Source organism: Meleagris gallopavo, chromosome 8 (assembly GCF_905368555.1).
Source record: "Meleagris gallopavo chromosome 8, MGAL_WU_HG_1.1, whole genome shotgun sequence".
In the NCBI taxonomy this organism is placed as follows: Eukaryota; Metazoa; Chordata; class Aves; order Galliformes; family Phasianidae; genus Meleagris; species Meleagris gallopavo.
Window position 1 is genome coordinate 18,631,529 of NC_139411.1, and position 21,459 is coordinate 18,652,987.

The 21,459-nt window shown below is 40.8% G+C and overlaps 1 protein-coding gene across 1 annotated transcript in view; it reads right to left on the minus strand.

Moving 5' to 3' along the window:
• Positions 1-7,263, minus strand: part of ACTA2 (actin alpha 2, smooth muscle) — a 9,362-nt gene extending 2,099 nt beyond the window's left edge. The window contains exons 1-8 of the mRNA XM_019617643.3: positions 7,144-7,263; positions 4,758-4,928; positions 3,120-3,248; positions 2,571-2,681; positions 2,001-2,085; positions 1,757-1,918; positions 1,340-1,531; positions 185-366 (exon numbers count right to left, since the gene is read on the minus strand). Of these exons, the coding sequence (XP_019473188.1) occupies positions 185-366; positions 1,340-1,531; positions 1,757-1,918; positions 2,001-2,085; positions 2,571-2,681; positions 3,120-3,248; positions 4,758-4,886 (990 nt within the window). The 5' untranslated portion in view covers positions 4,887-4,928; positions 7,144-7,263. The remainder of the gene's footprint in view (positions 1-184; positions 367-1,339; positions 1,532-1,756; positions 1,919-2,000; positions 2,086-2,570; positions 2,682-3,119; positions 3,249-4,757; positions 4,929-7,143) is intronic.
• Between the last annotated feature and the right edge of the window lie 14,196 nt (positions 7,264-21,459).

The following is a 21,459-nucleotide window of genomic DNA, read 5'->3' on the forward strand; positions in this document are numbered from 1 at the left end:
CCTCTCTTCTTTTAGCAGCCAGGGTGACTCATGTAACTCATCCAGTTACTAGGAATCTAGTAGAACATATGGACTTGATTGAAAATATGTACAAAGCACTTTGTAAAGAGTTGCTATTTTTTGTTAGATTTTTGAGGATTTTTTACATATCCCCTCAAATAGTTTACAAACAATTGCACTGTACCTTGATCTTCATGGTGCTGGGAGCTAGAGCAGTTATTTCTTTTTGCATCCTGTCTGCAATGCCTGGGTACATTGTAGTGCCCCCAGAAAGTACATTGTTGGCATAAAGATCCTTTCTGATGTCTATGTCGCACTTCATGATGCTGTTGTAAGTGGTTTCATGAATGCCAGCAGACTCCATGCCTACGGAAATGACAGCAGAGCACTGAGGAAGCAACTCCATACAGAGACTTAAAATTGTTAACTCTGAACAGACAATGTGAGCTGCAGTTTGTCTTTGCAAGACAATAGTCTTCAAGGTTGCAAAAACATGGAAAGTCATTCTGCAGCTGTTTGAATTATTTACTTAGGAGCTCCTTCAGGTACAGCCCTCCTTCCCCACACCCATGTATATACTCAACTCCTCATTAAAAAGAAAATCCAGGGGTATGGAGTAGTACAGTTTCCAGTAGGTTTTTGCAGACAATCTCATATGTCCTAAGAATTCCTTATATGGTCCTGGAATCATCCTGGAATCGTTTGTTTTCTTTTTCTTACTTTTTTTTTTCTCCTCTTTTTTTTTTTTCCCCCTTCTTAAACTGAAACAGTTCAGAGATCAAACAGTCAAAATATGTCCCAATACCTCTAAGTATGCAGCTACTTAATCTATTTCTGAACTGACATTCTATCAAACTAGATTTTTACATGACCTTGCTGCAAGCTTGCCTCCATGACCATTGGTTTATTCTGCAATTGTGATGGACTCTGGATTCAGATTTTGGGGCAGTCTTTCAGTAGAATAAAAGTAATGTTTTTTGTTTGTTTGTTAGTTTGTTTAACCCCCCCCCCTGCAACACATTCAGACTATAACCCTCACACTATTTAGAAAAGTGTTTCTGCAGCCAAAATTTTCATAGTAAGCAATATGTAATATACAAAACGGTGTGGGGTCAAAGTCAGAAATAAACACTCAGAGTTTATTTTTGGAAAGCATTTTGCTTTACTGTTTGACGTACTGTTCCTCCCAGTGTATTAATAGTACTGTTCTGAAAGATTATTTAATAATGGGCACTAGGACATACTTGAGTATACGTCTAAAGGAGCCTGCAGTGGGATAAAATCTGAAGAAAATATAGACCCAATGTTTATACAAAAGCATAACAGTCATTCAACCTACCGATGAAAGATGGCTGGAAGAGAGTCTCTGGGCAGCGGAAGCGTTCATTTCCGATGGTGATGACCTGGCCATCAGGAAGCTCATAGCTTTTTTCCAGAGAGGAAGAAGAGGCAGCAGTGGCCATCTCATTTTCAAAGTCCAGGGCCACATAACACAGTTTCTCCTTGATATCACGGACAATTTCACGCTCCGCTGTTGAGAAGATTCAGTTCTTAGAATGGCACTCAGCCACACTTTCATTCTCCAACATCCTCTCCATTTTTACACAGATACTCTCTGCCAGTCCTGCAGAGAAAGTACTTTTCCCCTGTTGGATTCTTTCTTGTTAATAAAACAACTGCAGAACCACTGCTACTCCTCCTAAGGCAGCTAGAAACATTAAACAACTCCCCTCCTCGTCTAGCAGTGCATCCTTACCAGTGGTAACAAAGGAGTAGCCACGTTCTGTCAGGATCTTCATGAGGTAGTCTGTCAGGTCACGGCCAGCCAGGTCCAGACGCATGATGGCGTGTGGCAAAGCATAGCCTTCATAAATGGGCACGTTGTGGGTGACACCATCCCCAGAGTCAAGCACAATCCCTTTGAGAAGATAACACACAATTCGTGCTCAGGTGCTCACAAACAACTGCTTTGAACACCAGTGCCACCCCCAGAGGCCTACCTGTGGTACGTCCAGAAGCATATAGGGACAGAACAGCTTGAATAGCTACATACATGGCTGGCACGTTGAAAGTCTCAAACATAATCTGAAATGCAATTAACATAATTAGCTTATCAGTAGGGATTTGAGCTTAGTTGTATCATTACAACAAAGGAAAGGGAAAATATAAGATTTTCGTATTTAGTGATGGTAGTAACAAGGAAGGAAAATACATTTAAATCAAACATATTGTCCTTTAAGACCCCTCTGTATCAGATCTACATCTACGATGTAGTAATACAGATACATTTAAAATCATTTTGTAGTTGGCCTGGAAACACACACAAAAAGATGATGAAAATGACAATACATGGACAGACTGGAGTTCTCACATCCAAAACTGATACACAGACTTTCAAGTAAATGTAGTAACATAGAAATCTGGCACATAGTCATGTGCACTTTCTATCTTCCCTTAAGAGATGCACACTACAGAGCAGTCAAGTTATCATGGCTAACTGAAATGATGATGTTCACATCCTGCTCAATTCACAAACTTGGAATTATTCCGTAGCTGCAGGGTGAGATTACCTGGGTCATTTTCTCTCTATTAGCTTTGGGATTCAGTGGTGCTTCAGTCAGCAGAGTTGGGTGCTCCTCAGGTGCAACACGGAGCTCATTATAGAAGGAGTGATGCCAGATCTGAGGACAATGGCAGAAGGCAAAGGAGAAAAATACCATCAACTAGCAGCTCAGAATGACTTTCAGACAGGTTTAATGCTCCAGCACTCTGCTTATAGCACTTTTGAGACCGGTGAGTAATGTTTCACATGCAATTGTTCTTACTGCCTTTGTAGAAATAACCAAGGTAACTGGAAAAGGAAACACTCAATCCTCAGATTAGAAATATCACTGCTAATGATAAACGATTTCTTCAAAGGGCACACAAATTAATGAAAATAAATATAATCTTACAATAGGAGAGAGAGATGCACAGGCTTAATTCCAGCTTTCAGCTAACATGCTTCTTATTCACCTGACAGCATGACACTTTCATCTAACGTTTACCAAGGAATGTGTTAAACATTCAGTTCAAGTGATTGTCTACCAATGATGCACATTATTTTAATAATGATGTACCTTCTCCATGTCATCCCAGTTGGTAATGATGCCATGTTCTATGGGGTATTTCAAGGTCAGAATTCCTCTCTTGCTTTGGGCCTCATCACCTACATAGCTATCTTTTTGACCCATACCAACCATCACACCCTAAAAAATAACACAAATAAAGTTAGTCTCTCAAAGAGAGGTGTCACAAAGTAGTTACATTAGCTGAGATAAATTCAATCGCCAGTGATACTAATTACAAAACACTTTATAAATACTAATGATTGGAGAATTCATTGTTCTTTAATTTTCAAAATGAAATGTTTAGCCAATTTAATCCTCGAGTTCATTTTTCCACTACAATTAAAGTAAACAGCACACAAGTACAATTCTTTGTATGATGTTAAATTGCACACACACACAAGAAGTACAATGTCAAAGTCATTGAGATGAAGTAGAATGATAGGATTGTTTTGATGTTCTTTGTTACTTAGGGAAGACCTGTCTGCTGAAAGAAAGCAGAAAGGGGACATTGTGCCATCTAAGGGCTACAGTGCAGCGATACACAATTCAGATTTTCCAAGTCTGTGAGTCAGAAGTTGGAAACTATTCTGGATGTACAGTAGTCTCTATGCTTTAAGTTAGAAATACTGTTAAAAAAGCAGTATACTGTAGGATGCTTTGACTACCTAGCACTCTTACCAGAACTTTTGCTCCAAACCTTGTCTTCTCTAACAAGTCATATCATATTTTTCTACTGTGATTGTGTGATTTATTTTTGAGCAATTAATATAGTTAATCCTGTCTACAGAAGATGACACTTAAATATTTATTTTTTTTTTATTGTGGTAATGTTCAAACACTTCAGTTAGAGCTAGAGGCTATACTAAAAGACCAGTATTTCACTTGCCTTCAATGGCTTGAAAACTTATTAGCTGGGTGCATAAAGTGCCACATCTTACAGCTAGTCTCTCTCTTCTCATTTCAACATGCCCTTAGGTAACACAGAAGAAATAAGGTGGATTTTAAAACCCAGCAGCCAGCTTAGTTTGTTATGGACTAGCTAAGCTGCTCTAGATCTCACTAATGTTGATATGGCTTAGCAACCTTGTATTTAACAACTCAGCTAATAAATACACTTTGCAAACTATTAAAATTGATGGGAATGTATCATATGCTCAAATGTAAAACTTGAAGCTAAAAAAAAAAAAAAAAAAAAGTCAGCCCTAGAAACCCCAGAGAGGTGTCTGTCTGTGACACAGTTAAAAGAAGTAAAGTTGACAGGAAGCAGACTGACAACTTCTTCTCCCCTTAGTTCCCGGCACATCATCTGTTGTCAGTTTTAGGGCAGTCAAAAATTCCAGATACTTCTCTGGGATTGTTTGCTTTTAAACTGGCTGTAGTCACCAAGTTCTCTGGGTGATGCAAAGTACAGGGAGAAGAGAGCATAAAAGAAATGAAAAAAACTGAGGATTCCTCTCACAAGGCTAAAGATCTGCTTTGACTCAGATGAGTGCACTGCTGGACACATTTTGCCTATAAATACCACATTACACAGATCATCCAGGGCTCAGTTAGCTTCAGATGCAGGAAAAGATAGATCTGGGATGGAGAGTTGGGGATGGGGCACGTCTCCAAGTTCAGTATGGAACAACTAAAGCACTTCATCACCTGGTGCCTGGGACGACCCACGATGGAAGGGAAAACTGCTCTTGGAGCATCATCCCCGGCGAAGCCGGCTTTACAGAGCCCTGACCCATTGTCACAAACAAGGGCAGTGCTGTCCTCCTCTTCACACATCTTCTATGTCAATGTCCTCAGGCACTCCAAGCAGAAAACAGCCTATGAAAACAGCAAGAAAAGAATAATTGAAAAAAACAAAGTGAGGTACTAGAACCACTCTGTAAGACAGAGAATGTGGTATAAAAGGAACTGATATGCAGGAGGGCTCTATGCATCAGACATAGTTCAAGGTATTCCATAGAACTATTCCAGTCCTGCTGCATGGGCAGACAGATCATTACAGCTTTGAGACAGCAAATGTTTATCTAAATTCAGTCACGGAAATCCACTGCTGGGGAGTAGGTGGGAGATAAAGAAGACCGCTGGACTGACAGCTGCAAAAACAAAGATCCCTTTGCATGATGTCCCCTGCCTCTATCATCCTGACAAGACTTGTGCATGTAGAAAGATGATATCCTGACTTTAAAATGCAATCAAGGACAGCATGTGTTTTAAAACTGTCCACAGTATGTGCTTCATCATCATTTCAAACCAGCTAATAAGCTGCATTTGTAGAATGACAGAGTAATTTATGCTGGCTCCCTGCTTCACTAAAGCAGAAATTGTTTTTCTCCTCAGGCAACAGGAAGATAACAAGGGTAATAAAAATGTTTTGAAGGTTTGTATTAAAATCAATTATGGAAACAAGCCCTGAATACCAGCACTCGAGAAGAACTATTTGCCCACAATTTATAGAGTGTTAGATCACTTGACTAGCTGGGAGCCCGGGCTTCCATGCAGAGTTCAACAAATTGCAATGTGTTAACAGCTAAAGGAGACAGTTGTCATCCAGCAGCCCAGCAAGCACTACGCGCAGTCGCTCAAACCTTCTGCCATGGGAATGCTGGAAGTGCAAGATGAAGCAGCAGTGGGGTCAGTGAGAGCCATGGCTGATGAGCATGGGAGCATGAGGCAACATTCAGCCTCCACAGATGGACAAGCAGGGACAGCCTCCCCCAAACTCTTCACTGCAGAGCCTTCACAGCCACGAGACACGGCTGTGAGGCTGCTTCTGCAGGCTGCAGTTCTGCATGGATGTAGTAGCTCCCAGGAGAAGGCATGGAGAAGGAAATCCCACCTTGATGTACTCCAGATATTTTGTCATTATTACAAGAAAAGGAAAGTAGGTTGCAATTTTTGCATTTATTAAACTCTTGGGAAAACAGGCTCCTTATATTTAAGCATTTAGTCAATGGAGTACAATTGTTATCTAACATGAATGAACAGACTGGTTTAGACAAACCATTTCCTAATTAGGAAATATGCTTTCCAACCGTCTGTTTTTGGAACAGAGTTCGAGGTCAGGGGGTTTGCTCAAACCAATGCAGAGAATGCAATGCCAAAAATCACTTGGGGGAGGGGGGAGGAGGGAGCAGGAAAGACTACATTTCTGAGCTTGGTGGACTCTAATGAAAACCATATTTAGTAATACAGCACAAAAAGCTGAAAAATCAAAACTGAATCATTCAAGCAGGACACTCTGCTTCCAAGGAGTGCGTTACAGCTCAGGACTGCCATGACATGCAGTAGTAACATCCTCCAGCAGCAAAAGTCACTCAGCATTGCAGAATAGAGGAAAACATTCTCCCCAGAAATTAATACAGTATTCAGCCTCTTACTTCTACCTGCTTTACACTGAGAGACAACCAATCACTTCCCCAGCCTCCATAGCATGCTATCAGGAGAACAACTCCAGCCTCACAAGGAATGCTGTGTATAGCATGATCTTTAATAAAATGTTTGGCATTTTGCAGAACACAGTTTCATAAATATTGAGACAGCAACAAATACATCCTCTTCGCATCAAATTAGATACTGCTATTTTGTATCTTCCAGCTCTTCTTACAGTCACATTCCAAAACGCTCATGTCAATTTAAGCTGATTTAAGAGCACTGAAGCAAAGCTGCTGAGAAATCACTACATAGTGTGCAAATTCACCCATTCAGTAACCCTGTTCTGTCCAAAAGTAACTTCCCAGGGACACACGGGTTCACTTAAATTCCAGCTGTGCCATTACACAGTCTGTGTCTTTATATTACTGTTGGAGTGTTGCTGGAATCGGCAAAATCATCAGATCCATTTCCATTTCAAAAGTGCTATAAAATAAATACAACTTAGCATAGACATTAAAAGCATTTTACCAATTCAATTCTAGTAAGTAATGTATAAGCAAACTGCAGCACAGCAGTACATCTTTCTGAATAGTTTCTATTTGACATTACTTAAAGTCATCCTGACAAACATAAATCACAGTTTTGGTTCAGTGCCACTTACCCTGACAGTGCTTGGCTGGGGATAGCAGCTCTGGGATGGTGCACTGTGTATCCAAAAGCACCAGGGTTATATAGCCCCTTCAGCTCTTCTCCTCCCACCAGCCTCCCAAACAAGGAACAGAGATGAGAGAGAAAGAGTTGAAGTCTCTAACAAAACCATATAGGGACCTTATTACAAAAATCTCTAATCTGGGTGGCCACAGGCCCTGAGTCCCTTCCACTGCATTCCAATGCAGAGCTCATGAAACAGGAGGAGACTTTCAGCTGTGTAAGATAAACACTGCAGAACTTTAGGAGAGTTGCTAAAATGCAGCGAGAAAAGCATGCCCTTGACAGACACCTTCTGACAGGAAGAGCACATGTTTGAATAAGATAGAGAGGTCCAGGCCTCCACAGGAATATCCAAGAAGCAGAGCAAAAACTGAAAGAGCAGTCATTTGTAATAGGGAAGGTGTTTTTAAGGAGACACTTTGCTTTTGTTAAAGATTTGAATCAAAGCAATGAGAATACTTTCAGCAAGTTAACAGCTGCTGAATTTTGCCACAAATTCACTTCAAAAGGTTCACACTTAGGGATACTGAAAGAAGAACCTGCCATTGCACAGGGTTCATGGTAGGGTCTTTGAAGGCTACATAAATGTTCTGCTTACAGATTGTTATGGTGCCCCTTAGCGTGTGATGGGTGACAATCAATATCCTGTCTCCATCAGCCTACTTCCAAAGTACTAGGAACTGTGGACAAGCTTCATCCTAGTGTCAACTCCACTGATGGACACAAGTTGTAAATTCCTATCTCAGAACATTCATAATAAAGTTGTTGGATTTCATAACCTCCAGCTAGCTTTGTCGCTGAGCATATTTTTAGCAACTAAAGCAAAGGTTCTCAATCTACAAGCTATTTTCAGAGGACTGGATTTCCATGGCTGCAGCCAACTGTTCTCTAGGCAGACTGTGTCTCACGAGCAGCCCCTTTCACAGTCAAAAATACATTGCCCTTGAATTATTACTAGAGATCAGAAATTAGCGTCTCTAAACGCTATTACTAAGGCATGACAAATTCAAAAATGGCCAATGCACATGAGCCATGAAAGACACAAGACTCCAAATGAGATCCTTCCTTTGTGAGTCTTGTTGCAACAGGGAGCAGCATCATGTGTTTGCTTAAGGAGTGCTGTCTAATTGAGTAGTCTTAATGCTAGAGATCTCCCATACAACCACACTGGGATTTCTTCCACTGCAGAGATTTGAATACAAGGCAACATGTAAAGACAGCAGATAGGAAGAATTATGGACTGAAGACGAAAAGGAATTCAACTTTTAAGGAAAGGAACTTCTAAGGAATGCAATTGCCTTTGAGGCACAGATACAGAAGCTAACAAGTGTTGGATCATGAGCCATGTAAAAGCTATTCTTAATTTCAACTTTTAGCACTTGGATACAAAAGATAATAGGTATTAAACAAACAACAACATACAACCTACCAAGTTAAGCAATCTACTGCAGAGGATATAGAGAGATACCTTCTTGCATACCTTCAACGGGCCCTTAAATGACAGCCAAAAAGAAATAATTTCTTTTCAAATAACATTCAAAACATAGCAGATGGAAATTATGTACTTTTCATATAACTACATTAAATCAGCAAATCAGGTCGAGGGGAAGAAGAATTTCATGCAGCAAAACCCTTCACTGCAGTAACATGTCTGATTTTGAGACAAGCATTAATTAATAGAGGAAGTATAATCCACGGCTTTTAGATCCAGAAGAATCCAAATTAAGGTGAAGACTTAAACGACAGAAGGTTCACTCATCCAAAAAAAACACCAAACAACCTTACTGATGCTCTACTGGGTACAGCATGTAGGAGATTGCAAAGCCAAGTAAACGCTCCTTCAGCAGGACTGCCAATCAATTCACACAACCCCTCTGCATAGCTAGAAATAGAGGCAACAGTTTTCTGCGGGAGACCTTTGTAGGTCATGGGAGACAGGGGCCATGCAGATATTACAGTTTCTGCTCCCTGTTAAACTTCATTATATTCTGAGCAGCTCAGCCTGGTGCATATCCCAACACCAGTTGGGGCAATGGCTGCTGTGAGGAGTGGTCGTATGGCTGGGGGAGCATAGTCACTTTGAAATACCTTGCATGTCATAGGCATCAAAGATTTGGGAATTCCAACTTTCAGGATGCTTGTGAAAGGTACAGATGACACAGAAGTTTACCCTGAGAAAGCAGTTATTGATATGACAAAAAGTAGGATACGTAGTATTTGGAGAGACTATTTCCAGGGCATCTGCTAGAGTTAGGACTGTGCAGACTGGAAGGGGGAAGTAAACTCAGAGACTGACTTAGCAGTTGCTGTGGATACACAGAAGCAGCACAGCAAAACTCTGAAGATGCAGTACAACCATGCCTCCAGCACACAAAGGAGAGCCAGTGCTCTGCAGACAGCTTGTCTCTGGGGTGTTACACTATGGAAGGTCCCAGGACAGGAAGGAAGGCAGGCAAACAGGTAAACTATGCAAGGAAATGAGCTCAGCACAGCTTAAGGGACATTACAAAACACAGGCATTTCTTCTCTTTATAGTGATTCCATTGCTTAAGATATGATCACAGATATTGCTAAATAAAAACACATGGGGAAAAAATGACATTAATAGTTTATACCTTTATTCTCAGTGACACAGGTCATTGCCAGAGGGGTGAGAAGTGGGGAGTGAATGTATGTGGCATGAGACAGGAATAAGAACCTAAATAGAACAGAGCAGAACAAGTATTCTGAGAACCAAACCTAAATGTTGGGGATAAAATCTCTGAACTTTCCTCTATGGATACAGACACATACCAGCTTAGCCCAGTCATGTTTCTGTTTTCACCAGGAAAAGAACAAATACCAAAATACCGCTCCCGAAAGCAGCCAAACTCCCCCTGTGGAGGCCACTTCCATCACCACTTTCTGTTCTCTACTTTTAAGTACTTATGGTGCTCATTTGTATAGAAACCACCAAGTGCAATTTGCCTGGTGTGTTACCCCAAGGCTCTATTTCTTTCACTGCATCCATTGCCAGAAACTGTTTTCATGCTATTTATCTGCCTAAAATGTTGTCCATCAGAGGAGTATGTCTGGAATACAATGAGAGAAAGAAAAATAAATAGAAAAAGCAATGTTGTTGCTTTTTTTCCAATATGCTTTTCCCTGATCTTTTTATAGTATTACTAACAAAGCTCCCATGTACATTGGCAACTTCTTTATTAACCATCTTTCAAGGTATCAGTGGAAACTCTTAGCTACATGTTTCTTAAGACAAGTTCTTCATTTTTCTGTAACTTGTGCATATTTTCATCTGAACAGAAAATATGCCAGTACAGGAGCTATATGGTTCTGCCTAGAGAACAGGCTTCGGCTGTCCCAAGGAATGCAAGCTCAAAGGCCATGCACTAGCATGTAGATGTCATACTTTTTTGGTAAAGAAGGGCAGAAGCTGCAGTTTTATCACAACTGCTGTAGAAAACTGGGAAAAAAGTAGCTCCTTTTCTCATAACATTACAACTCATTACTTTATAAGGGAAAACAGCTTCTCACATGTGCATGAAAACCTTCCTGCTTAGATCTAATTGGCTGCTTAGGAATGAGACTCTGCTAAATATGTCTCTGGCTCCTTTTTATTTGGGGATTCCTTTCATCTTCTTGGCATTAGCAGAATCCCAAAATGTTTCTGTTTGTCTGGCTTCAGGCCCTCTCCTCTATCTCACTGATAGGCTTTACACTTTTCTTCTTCCCCTTCCCCCACCCTCTTAAGAATGGCAGGAATAAAGAAGCTTTAAGGAGCAGAAAGTCCTAATAACCTGATTCATTGCAGCTGTTGTGCAGTGCACATCTGTAAAGCATCAGAGCAACCATTACCTGTCAGACACACAGACTGTCTTGCTCTATCACTATCAGGCTCTAACATCTTAAGACAAAACAGCTCGAATCATTCTCAAGACAGTAAAATATGGCAGTTTTCAACCTGCAAAGTTTAGAAAATAGTTTTGTCAGTGCTGTTTAAGAGCTAAAGGATAGTGTTTGCCTGCAGGGTGGGGGATGAGCATTTTAATTCACAATTTCCCTTCATCTTCTTAACAAGGATCTTCCTCCATGGTAACGTTAAGTAAAGTTGCCTCTCATTCAAAAATCAAAGGAAAATACTCAAAGTAAAAATGAGCTAACAGCTCCCTCCCCATCCTTCTTTGATAAATAAGCAGAACGTAAGAACGAGTCCTGCTGCATCAGGCTGATACCATGTCTTTGCGATTTCCTTCCATCTTAAGCAAATTCTTAAGAAAGGGGGCAGCGATAATTTTCTTCCTATACCCTTCCAGCTTTCTTATGAGCATCAGAAGGATTACTTGAGACAAGATTTTGTATTAATATTAACATGTGTAATAGATGCTGACAGATTTTTTTCCTCCAAAAATTTGCTTGATTTAAACGCAGTTTTGGAGATACATTTTTCTCCATGATTTGCTCTGGAAATAAGCTCTGCATTTCATCTGCAAGACACCACCCACAGCTCAAATTGCAGCTGGAGTGGACATCCCTCATGTCAGAAAGAAAACATCAAGTATATCAGAAGCACAGTCGAAGGAATGCTGTCTCCATACCAAGAGCTGCAAACCCACCAGAGATCCTGGATCAGTACTCAGGCCACTAGCCAAGGCTGAGCTTTGCCCTACTGTGCCTTTATACAGCAGCTACTCAGTAGCTAGTCTACAGTTCATGAAGACTGATCTGCCCTAAATGACACTGCATACAAGGGTTCCTGATAACATTACATCAACATGTTTCCTAAGAGTCATGAGAGAACAGATTCCCTCAGAATCAGAATCACTCTGATAACACAGTCTAAACTTGCCAAATACAAATGACATCTTCCTACTGCATTACTGTGAAAAACAAGCACTGTACTTGTAAGAAACTCAGAACACATGACACATGTACATGGGCAGGCAGAAAGCAGGGGTCCTTCCTCCTCTCTTCATTCACATATGTTCTTAGCTCCTTAATCAACATATTCCTGTACTGGCAGCAATAAGAAAACCTAATGGCTGTGTGGAAGATAAGCCCTGCTGCTAGCTCACCAAAAGAAAAGTCTCAAGATGAGCTCGAGCATTATGAGAGATCAGATATTTCCCATCAGAAAAAAATATTCTGGAAGCAGGTTTCATAAGGCTATTATTTACAGACTAAGATGTGGACTCATTGCATGTTTAGTCAAATCACAGTTCCACGAGCTTCAGTGCCTGTATCAGCCAGTCAAGCTGCCCCTCCAGTGAGCAGCAAGGAAAAGGACCTCTAGAGGGCAGTTTTTCCACTATTGAATTTACCAGTTCTTGTAGTGTTAGAATTTCACTTTTTCTGATCAACACACAGCTTCTTTGCATGCAGGCTCTGGCTGATAGCAAACTGTGCAGTTCCCCTCAAGACAGATTTTCACAAGCAGGTACTTACCTCTCCAGATGGGCCAGCCATGACTTCCAGCTCTTTTCTCCTGGCTCCTTGGCTAGGCACATGCATCATAACTAGGTGTTGCTACTAGGTAGGACCAGAAAACCTGTCCTCATAGCAAATTCTTTGTCTCCTGGATCAGTTACTCAGCACAACTAACAAACAACTCCTGAGAGTACAGTTGTACTTTTTTTTTTTTTTTTTTTTTTTTTACACAAGAAACACTATGTCACAATGGAGGAATGAGCATTAAATATCAATAAACTGAAGGACATTTGAAAACAAGTGGAAATATACAACCACACAAAGTTTTGAAAATATCTTAGGATAAAAAGGAAATGTACTTTTGAGACCAGCATACTACTACATGGAAATATATGCACATACATAATTGTCAAAAACAATACACCAAATGCAAACATAATTTAATTAATGTATTTATATGTATTTAATAATGTATTTAATAAAATAATTTAATACATGTATGTTTTCTGTATCATAAAAGAGCCACGTGGCAATTCAAAGCATTGCAAAATGGATTTGGATTTTTATATCCACTGCAAGAGAGTGAAAGAACAGGCAGTAAAGTTAGGTACATGCAGTGCAGCCGCTCTGGATAGACCACATCCATCCAAGTAGTCCAAGACAATAGGCTGAACCATGTCCAGAGCAATTAACGCTTTTTCTCATTAGAAGAATCTCTTAGAAGTGATTAAGGGGATTTTACAAAACAGGAAGAAAGATGGCTTACCAAAAATGCCAAGCATGTAACTGGAAAAAGTAGCCTCTTGCAAACTTGTCAGGTAAACACATTCTAACTGCCACAGCCACCAGCACAGAACTGAAATAATTTAAAAAGTAAAAGGAGATACTACAATAGACGATGAATGTGGCTTCACGAAAATTACTTCTCATTACTTCTCAAACTTTTTTTTTTATTTAAAGCAAAATATTACAAATACAGGTGTAAAAGATTATTCCTAAAGTTTCTAACTTTCTAAAACATAGTATTGTTAAAAATCAGGCCAATACAGAGTTGACATACTGTAAGTCTCACAACACAGCAGTGCAGCAATGTTGCTGCTGAGTGGGTGTGACTGTGTGGGACCTTCCCTTCTCATCATTGGCTATGACATTTAATGCTTTTAGCAGTGGTCTGAATGATAACAATTACAGATCAACAAAGCGTCTGCAAGTATACTTACAACTTGCTATAATCTATGTTGCAGATCTAAAAGAAAGAGTCTTCCTCTGCATGATACTGTATATTATATGAAGCCCCGAGAAAAGCCTTTGCATCTCTGACCTGTGCAAAAGGATTTCCACCTCTATCCTGTAGGATTTTTGCTGGGTGTCACTTTGGTTGATAGGAACAAGGTGCAGACAATCACACATGGTAAAGGGGTGCCTAACTCACTGCTGGTGGTAGGAAGGACAGAAGAACTCTGGTGCCCACCCTCTGTCCTCTATGCAGTGTCCAACTGCCTCTGTGACATCTCCCCACAGACATCTTGGCCACCGTCTAGAATTGCCACTCTGTTGTCTTCTGTAATGCTCCAATCAACTGATGGCCAAAGATGTTTGGTCACTTAGCCAGGATAAACTTACCACACAGCTGTTGTTCATATTCTGGCACATTCAGTTTGTAAACTTCTCCCCAGGTGACAACCAAGTCTCAGAAAAACACTGAGATAGGCAGGTTTTCACCTTTGCTTTGCAGATGCATCTTGTTTACATAAGGTAGGTCCTTCCTCTTTCTTGCAGTCTTGTCAACTATGGAGAAGCACAAGATGATGTCATTTTTGTTTAATAATTTGCTTGGTTTTCTGAAAGCGTATCACCATTTTCCAGCCAAATGCTCCTTTTTCCTTTCCCACTAAAAGTGTTTTATTTGCCTACCTTTAACTATTTACTCAAATTCTCTATCAGACCAAAGAATATTTTGCTGTTTTCCTTTTATGAATGTAAGAGAGGGTTGGACATACATACATTTCTTAAAATAAATAAATAAATAAATAAAAACAAGAAAAACAAACAAACAAACAGAATTCTACAAAGTTTTCATTCATTCCAGCCTATTTCAAGGTCAGTTTTTCACTGGAATCAATAGCAAGACAACCTCTGGCTTCATAGGGGGTGGAAAAGAGAGAATTTGGATCTGATCTGCTGGTTGTCCAGCTGCAGTCTTCTCTGACCTCAACTGCTTTTTGATGTATTTCTTAACAAGGAAAGGATCACAGGTACTGTTCTGTATTGCCCATACACATGTACTGTACATGTACAGACTGTTACAGACACAGCTCTTGCTGCACACTGGCCTCTGTTCCACAGATGGAAAGCTAACATCCGCCCAATTTCACTGAGGTTATCAGGACTTCATGAATATTCCAAGTACTCATGAGCAGAAAATGATTTAACACGCTTGTTCAAGTTCTGTTCTTCTAGCAAGTTTAACAGCACTAAGTAAAAGACAAGCTTTTGTAAACTTCTGTCCCAGAATTACTGTTTGTACCACACTGTCACTGTTTTGAGTACTTACCAGGTTTCTCTTTCTTTCAGTTCCTCGCTCGTAACTCCTTGAACAGACTTAGTAACTTCTTTCACTGCTGCAAAACACTGCTGTCCAGGCATCTGAAAATGTCTGGACAGCTTTCACAGGAGGATACCAGAACTACACACACATCTTTTGGCATCCTAATTAATCTGTCACTTCCTGTATTGTACTCAGCTGTCTCTGGGAATTCACTGACAAGGCCAAATGCTCATACCTCTTCAACACAACGTAAATCTTTCCTTTGCACTCTGATCTGCATTACACAGCACGAACACATTGCTTAACAAAAGGAGAAAATTATGTAATTAGCAGGTCTGCAGCATAAACACATTTCCCTTTCTGAACTGTACTTAAATAAAGCAACGTTGGGATGGTAGTGGCAGCATTAAAAACTCAGCACCACTCCCACTGCAAACAGCCTGGCCTCCTCAGAAACACAGGCTGCAGGGGGAGTGGGAGACAACACCACTTGGGAAAAAGGGTTTACATCTGTTTTTTTTTCTTCTGCTTACACCATACAGGCTGTTGTTTCCATGAACTTAAATCTTCCCTACTTGATTGATTTTTAATAATTTATAGCTACACTTTGGCAGGCTTCTTTGCCAGATCCTTTTTTACATGTAGGCCCTCTAAAGAGAAAACAAGACGGTGGATTCTGAACCAGGTCACTCAGGAATAGAGGAGCTGTGGCTGGAAGAGCCAAGAAGATGCTCCTCGTGGTAAAAGCCCTTTAACACATCAAGCCAAGATGGTCCAGGCTCTGCCACATGTGAGGCACAGGGCAGAGCATCTGCCCCTCTGTGAGGCTGAGGGAGAAGGGAGCCAGCCCTGCCCTGCAGAGGGCGGGAAGTCCCCTGTTACCAACACAACACATCTTGACATCCGCTTGGTGCACATGTGGTAAAATCTTAGCTTCACTCGAGAAAACATCAAAATGACCACTGATCTCACATATGGCTCACCGAAGTTACTCAGTAAGAGTGGAGAACCCTTCTGCTTGTTCCCCCTCAGGAGCCTTCATCCCATCCACTGTTGCAGGAGACAGGCTGGTGACAGTAGGAGAGAGGGGGATCCCATGCTGTGTGGAAAGAATGCCATTTCAGAAATGCTTGGCTTCAAATAAGTATGTATATGAGAAATGAGTCAGCTGAAAAGTATCATGAACATCCTATCTGGGAACTAAACAGACTGTTTCATCAAACACCAACATTACTGTATCCCTTGTTGTTACAGCCACCCCCAGAGACACACAGGATTCTAAACCCATAATTTAATTGCTGATGAGAACACTGACAGAAAAAAATCAACTGTTTTTTCACAGAAATATATATTAGTCTGTACATACTCCTTTTATCTGCTTCATGCTCACAAAAGCTCAACTCAGAGGAGGTTGTGCAGCTGAGCAGAGGAGATATGACTCATCTCTGTCGTTGTGTGATCTGCCCAGGCCTGTTTGTGCAGAAATGCAATGAATGTGGGTGTATGAGTGGGGGCAAGGAACGGTGATAGTCCACCAGGTCCAAACCTGCTCCTGCCGCAAGTTCACTTTACCAACATTTTGCTCTTGACTATCTCCCTGAAGCTCAAATCCCACTGAAAAAGCACACAGCAGTGCCTGGAGACAAACATTCAGAGTGAGAATACTGCATCCTGTTCTCACTCTGAAGAATGTTTGATGTTACAGAGGATGGCAAATTGCACCTGAGATGCTAGTGGGAGGGATAAAATTTTCCACTTCATTGTCTCTCCCCCAGAAGAATTTTAAAGGTTAAGTGATATTAAAAACACAAGAGTTGGGAGCGTCAGCCACCAGGCATTGCGTTATCTCAGTGTGCTAATGTCAATTGTCAGATGATATCCCACAAACAGGATCATGACAGAAAAAAGCTGACTGGAGGTCCTAAATCACAAATGCACAATATTTGTTACAGTTTTAGAAGCTGTAATCAAGGACAGTGTGCTAAGATCTTTCAAGATGTTTCCTTTAGTTTCTCCTCTCTACCATCGCCTTTAATAAAATCTCTGTTAACTTTAAACACATTGTGAAAATGCTTTTCCCCAGTGTGTGGCCAGTTTTTTAATACCTGAAATTAAGACATCTGCCATGCTTATTACTTCCACCTTCAGACCAACAGTTAAAAGCAAAACTAAATACCTCCTTTTACACACATTTATCTTTTAACTCCAGACATTCCTCTACAGACATTTCTGTCTCACTGTCACCACTAGGATTCAGCCTTGGATTTTATTCACAGTTGTAGGAAACTGTAACACAATTCATAGACCAAATCATGCCCAGGCAGTGCCCAAAGGAATAGGCTTAAGCACTTCCTCACTCATCCCCTGGAGGACATCTAGACTGCCTTGCACGTTATCTCTAGAGCTTTTACAGTTCATCTGTTACACACTGGAGAGTTAGCATTTGCTTTACACTAAGCTTTGCATGGAGAAAGCACAATCACAGTAATACTACCCTCAAAAATGCTGCTAAGAGGAAAAAAGCCTACCAGCAAGCCACTGAAGCTAAGCTGCCAGCTGCAAGCTCTGGATAAAGATAGAGGTCTGTAGAAGTTTCCAAAAAGATGTATTTACAATGTATCAGATGGTCACAAAGTCAAATTTTAACTGAGCCAGTGAGATGTGCAAAATATTCACTAAAAAGTGCAGTTTTCAGGATCTCAGCACTCACAGTCATAGGGCACATACCCAAACGACTGGGACAGGACAGTCCCATGGCTAAAATAAAATCAATAATCAACCCCAAGATAGAAATACATCTACATTTATGGTAAGGTTATAGTGATTGGCTGTGAGAGCTACCAGGCATCCAGCCAATTTGCTTTTCCAGTCTAAAGAAATGCTCAGTTTGTTTGAAAAATGATTTTTTTTCCTGCTGTGAAGAATGCATTGACGTCATCAAACTGGGCCTGCCGAACAAGAGCATGGAGCAGTAGTGGCATCAAAAAGCTGAACTGTGGGAGTAAGGGTACACATCTATTTTAGCTTTCAGTGCCAGGGACAGTTTCCAGGTCTTATTCATCCCCTCTAGAAGAGAACTGCTAAAGGGATAAGTGACTTGTAACAAGTTTCAGTTTCCTGCTGTTTTGTTACATCAGCCACACACACAGAGAGACCAGAGATACAGAGGCTCCTGAGACCCTCCCACTGAGAGGTCTTTGGTTAAATACAGCTGCTACCCTGGATCTCACCTGGGTTCAGACAACATCTGTATCCCTCATTCCAGCAGTCCTACTACAGATATTTCTATCACCAGTGAGAGTTTTACATTTACTCCCTTCCCTATCCCCTCTTTTTTATTTTTAAATACACCATCATCTATGGCTCTGCCTGATTATCCAACTACTATTTCTTCTGACAGCAACATGCCAGAACTCTCCAATCTTTTTGATTAACAACAAACAGCAGCAGCCTTACAGAACAACACAGGAAGCAGCAGAGTTTGCAAACTTCTGAGTTGACACACTGCTTTCCCATTTCTATGCTGCCAGGGTGTTTGGGCCCACCCAGGGCTTTGCTACCACATCATCTGTGCAAGATCCTTTCACTATTACCACCAACCCAAGTGGTTATCAGTAGCACTTTAGAAAGGGTGAAGAGCAATCCTGAGATTTTACAAACAGGCCATATCACACTGCAATACAAAAGCCAACACTTACAGTCACTGAAGATCATTTCTAATATTCTCTCACATTTTCTTCCCCTTTCATTCAAATCAGGTTGTCAAAATACAACTGTTATCCTCCTTAAATTGCACTTTAGGGCAAATCTATTATCTACTGAACAACAGTCAACATACACAAAACCAAAAAATGCAAAGTTAGGAGATGAAGACAATTGTATTGAGTTCATTACTATTCTAAATTTCTAGAGATCTTACATCTAGTTCACTAACGTACTCCACATGTAAGCCTTCTGTGCAACAATCTTCTAAAGTGCATTACAGGTCAAAGGAGAATTTAAGTTTGATGGAAGCGCTTTGGTTAAGTCATACTTAACCTAAATTGCCCAATTTTAGCACACAAAAAAAAAATAATAAATTGTTAAATAATCACCAATACACCGAAACCAAAATGAAATTGAGTATTAAAAGAATAACAATATATTTTAATTAGAAAAAAAAAACCAACAGTGTGTAACAATCAAACAAAGAACAAAGTGATAGAAAGCAAGTCAGATCTTACGCTTTTCCCCCCTAGAACACAAATGTGGATTCAATATTTTGAAGTTCAGGTCAATACAATGCACAGCCCCCAGATTTGTATTTATTTCACTGTGACAACTTTCTTTCATCTAAGAGACAATGTAAGATGGCCTTCTCAAAATTTAGCTGTTCATAATGTCATAATACCCTGTTGGAGTCAGTTTTAATATGTTTGAGTAGGCTTCTGGGTGAGAAAGAAACAGTTTAATGTCAATTAAGGCTTGAATATAAATTCCCAAAGCCAGAACACTGAAGTAATATGTTTAAACTCATCCCTATACCATTTTTGCAGCTATTTTTAACAGAATTTGTTATGATCAGTGCCTACATGCAAGCATGGAACAACAACAAAACCCAATGCATAAATCAAAACAGCACAGTGAGTAGGTCAACAACTTCACCTTAGATTCAAAAGCTTACATTTCTAAACCTAGAGCTGCAAAGAAGCTAAAAAGTCAGGCTGCTACATGGTAACTGTTTCTTGAGTTAGATCCTTCTGAAATCTGCTCCCAATTTGCATATTAGGAAACACACAAGGACATCTGCTGGTAGGAAAAATAATGCAGCCATTCAAAGGGACTTTGATACACTCAAAAGGTGGGCCCATGGGGACTTTATGAGGTACAACAAAGCCACGTGCAAAGTGTTGTACTTGGGTCAGGGCAATCCCAGATATGAGTACAGACTGGAAGAAGAACTCCTTGAGAGCAGTTCTGTCAAGCAGGTCTTGGTGGATGAAAAGCTGAACTTAAGCCAGCAGTGTGCGCTTGCAGGCCATTGGCCAACTGCAATCCTGGGCTGCATCAGCAAAGGAGTGGCCAGCAGGGAGAGGGGGGTGATTGTTCCTCTCTCCTCTGCTCTCATGAGGCACCACTGGAGTATTGCATCCAGACCTGGGACCTCCAGCACAGGAAAGATGTCACGCTTTTGGAGGGATTTCACACTAGGGCCATCAAGACACTCAGAGGGCTGGAGCACCTCTCCTGTGAAGACAGACTCCAGAAGCCAGACTTGCTTTGGAGTTTTGGAGATGAGAAGGCTCTAGGGAGAACTCATTATAGCCTTTCAGTATATAAAGGGACATTATAACAGGAAAGAAATCAACTTTTTACATGGGTAGATAGTGATAGGACAAGAGGTAATGGTTTTAAACTAAAGGAGGGGAGATTTAGGTTAGATGTCAAGGGAAACTTTTCACTGAGAGGTTAATAAGGTACTGGCATAGGCTGCCCAGAGAGCTGTGTATGCCCCATTCCAGGAGGTGTTCAAGACCAGGTTGGATGGGGCCCTGGCCGTCCCGATCTAGTACTTGATCTAACAGTTGACAACCCTGGCCACAGTAAAAGGTTGGAATTTGATGATCTTGAGGTCCCTTCTAGCCCAAGCTGTTCTATGATCCCATACTTTTGCACAAAACACAGCTGACACATTAATTAAACCTTAGATGGTGGGTAAGTAAGAAATACATTCAAAACTGCCACTTATGCCAGCCCAAAAGTGTTGCTACAGCCCAAAGAAGAGCACAAAGTTGGGCACAGCAGAGCAGTGCTTTCATCAACACCACCTCAGAATAACCAATCAACAAACAAAAACCCTTCAAACACACTGCTCTCTCTTGGTTTGCATCTATTATACAAGAAAACCCCAAACAGCTACAGTTATCAGCTACAAGGCACAACTCCAAGTCATGGACAGTCACTCTCATTTTCACAAGAAGGTGGTGGCTTCTGAAAGATCTCTTAGAGCTAACTACCAAGAAAAAAACACTCCACCGCAAAACTGATCTACACATGCACTCAGTTACACCTCCTGGGGGGCAGGGAGGAATGCAAACGACTTGCACCAAATACATGTTCCTTACATTACTGGAAAATACGCAACAGTAAGGGGAAGGGGAATACCTAGGTGTTGTTAAATGCTAAGCAATGCTTGGTGAGGGCCCAGTCATGTTAGATTTTGTTTACAGGACAAACCGCAATCCTGTAAGTGATGAATTTAGAAATAACACTGTTGCAGTGCAATCTGCAGAGCCAGGCAACACTGTTTGCAGTAAC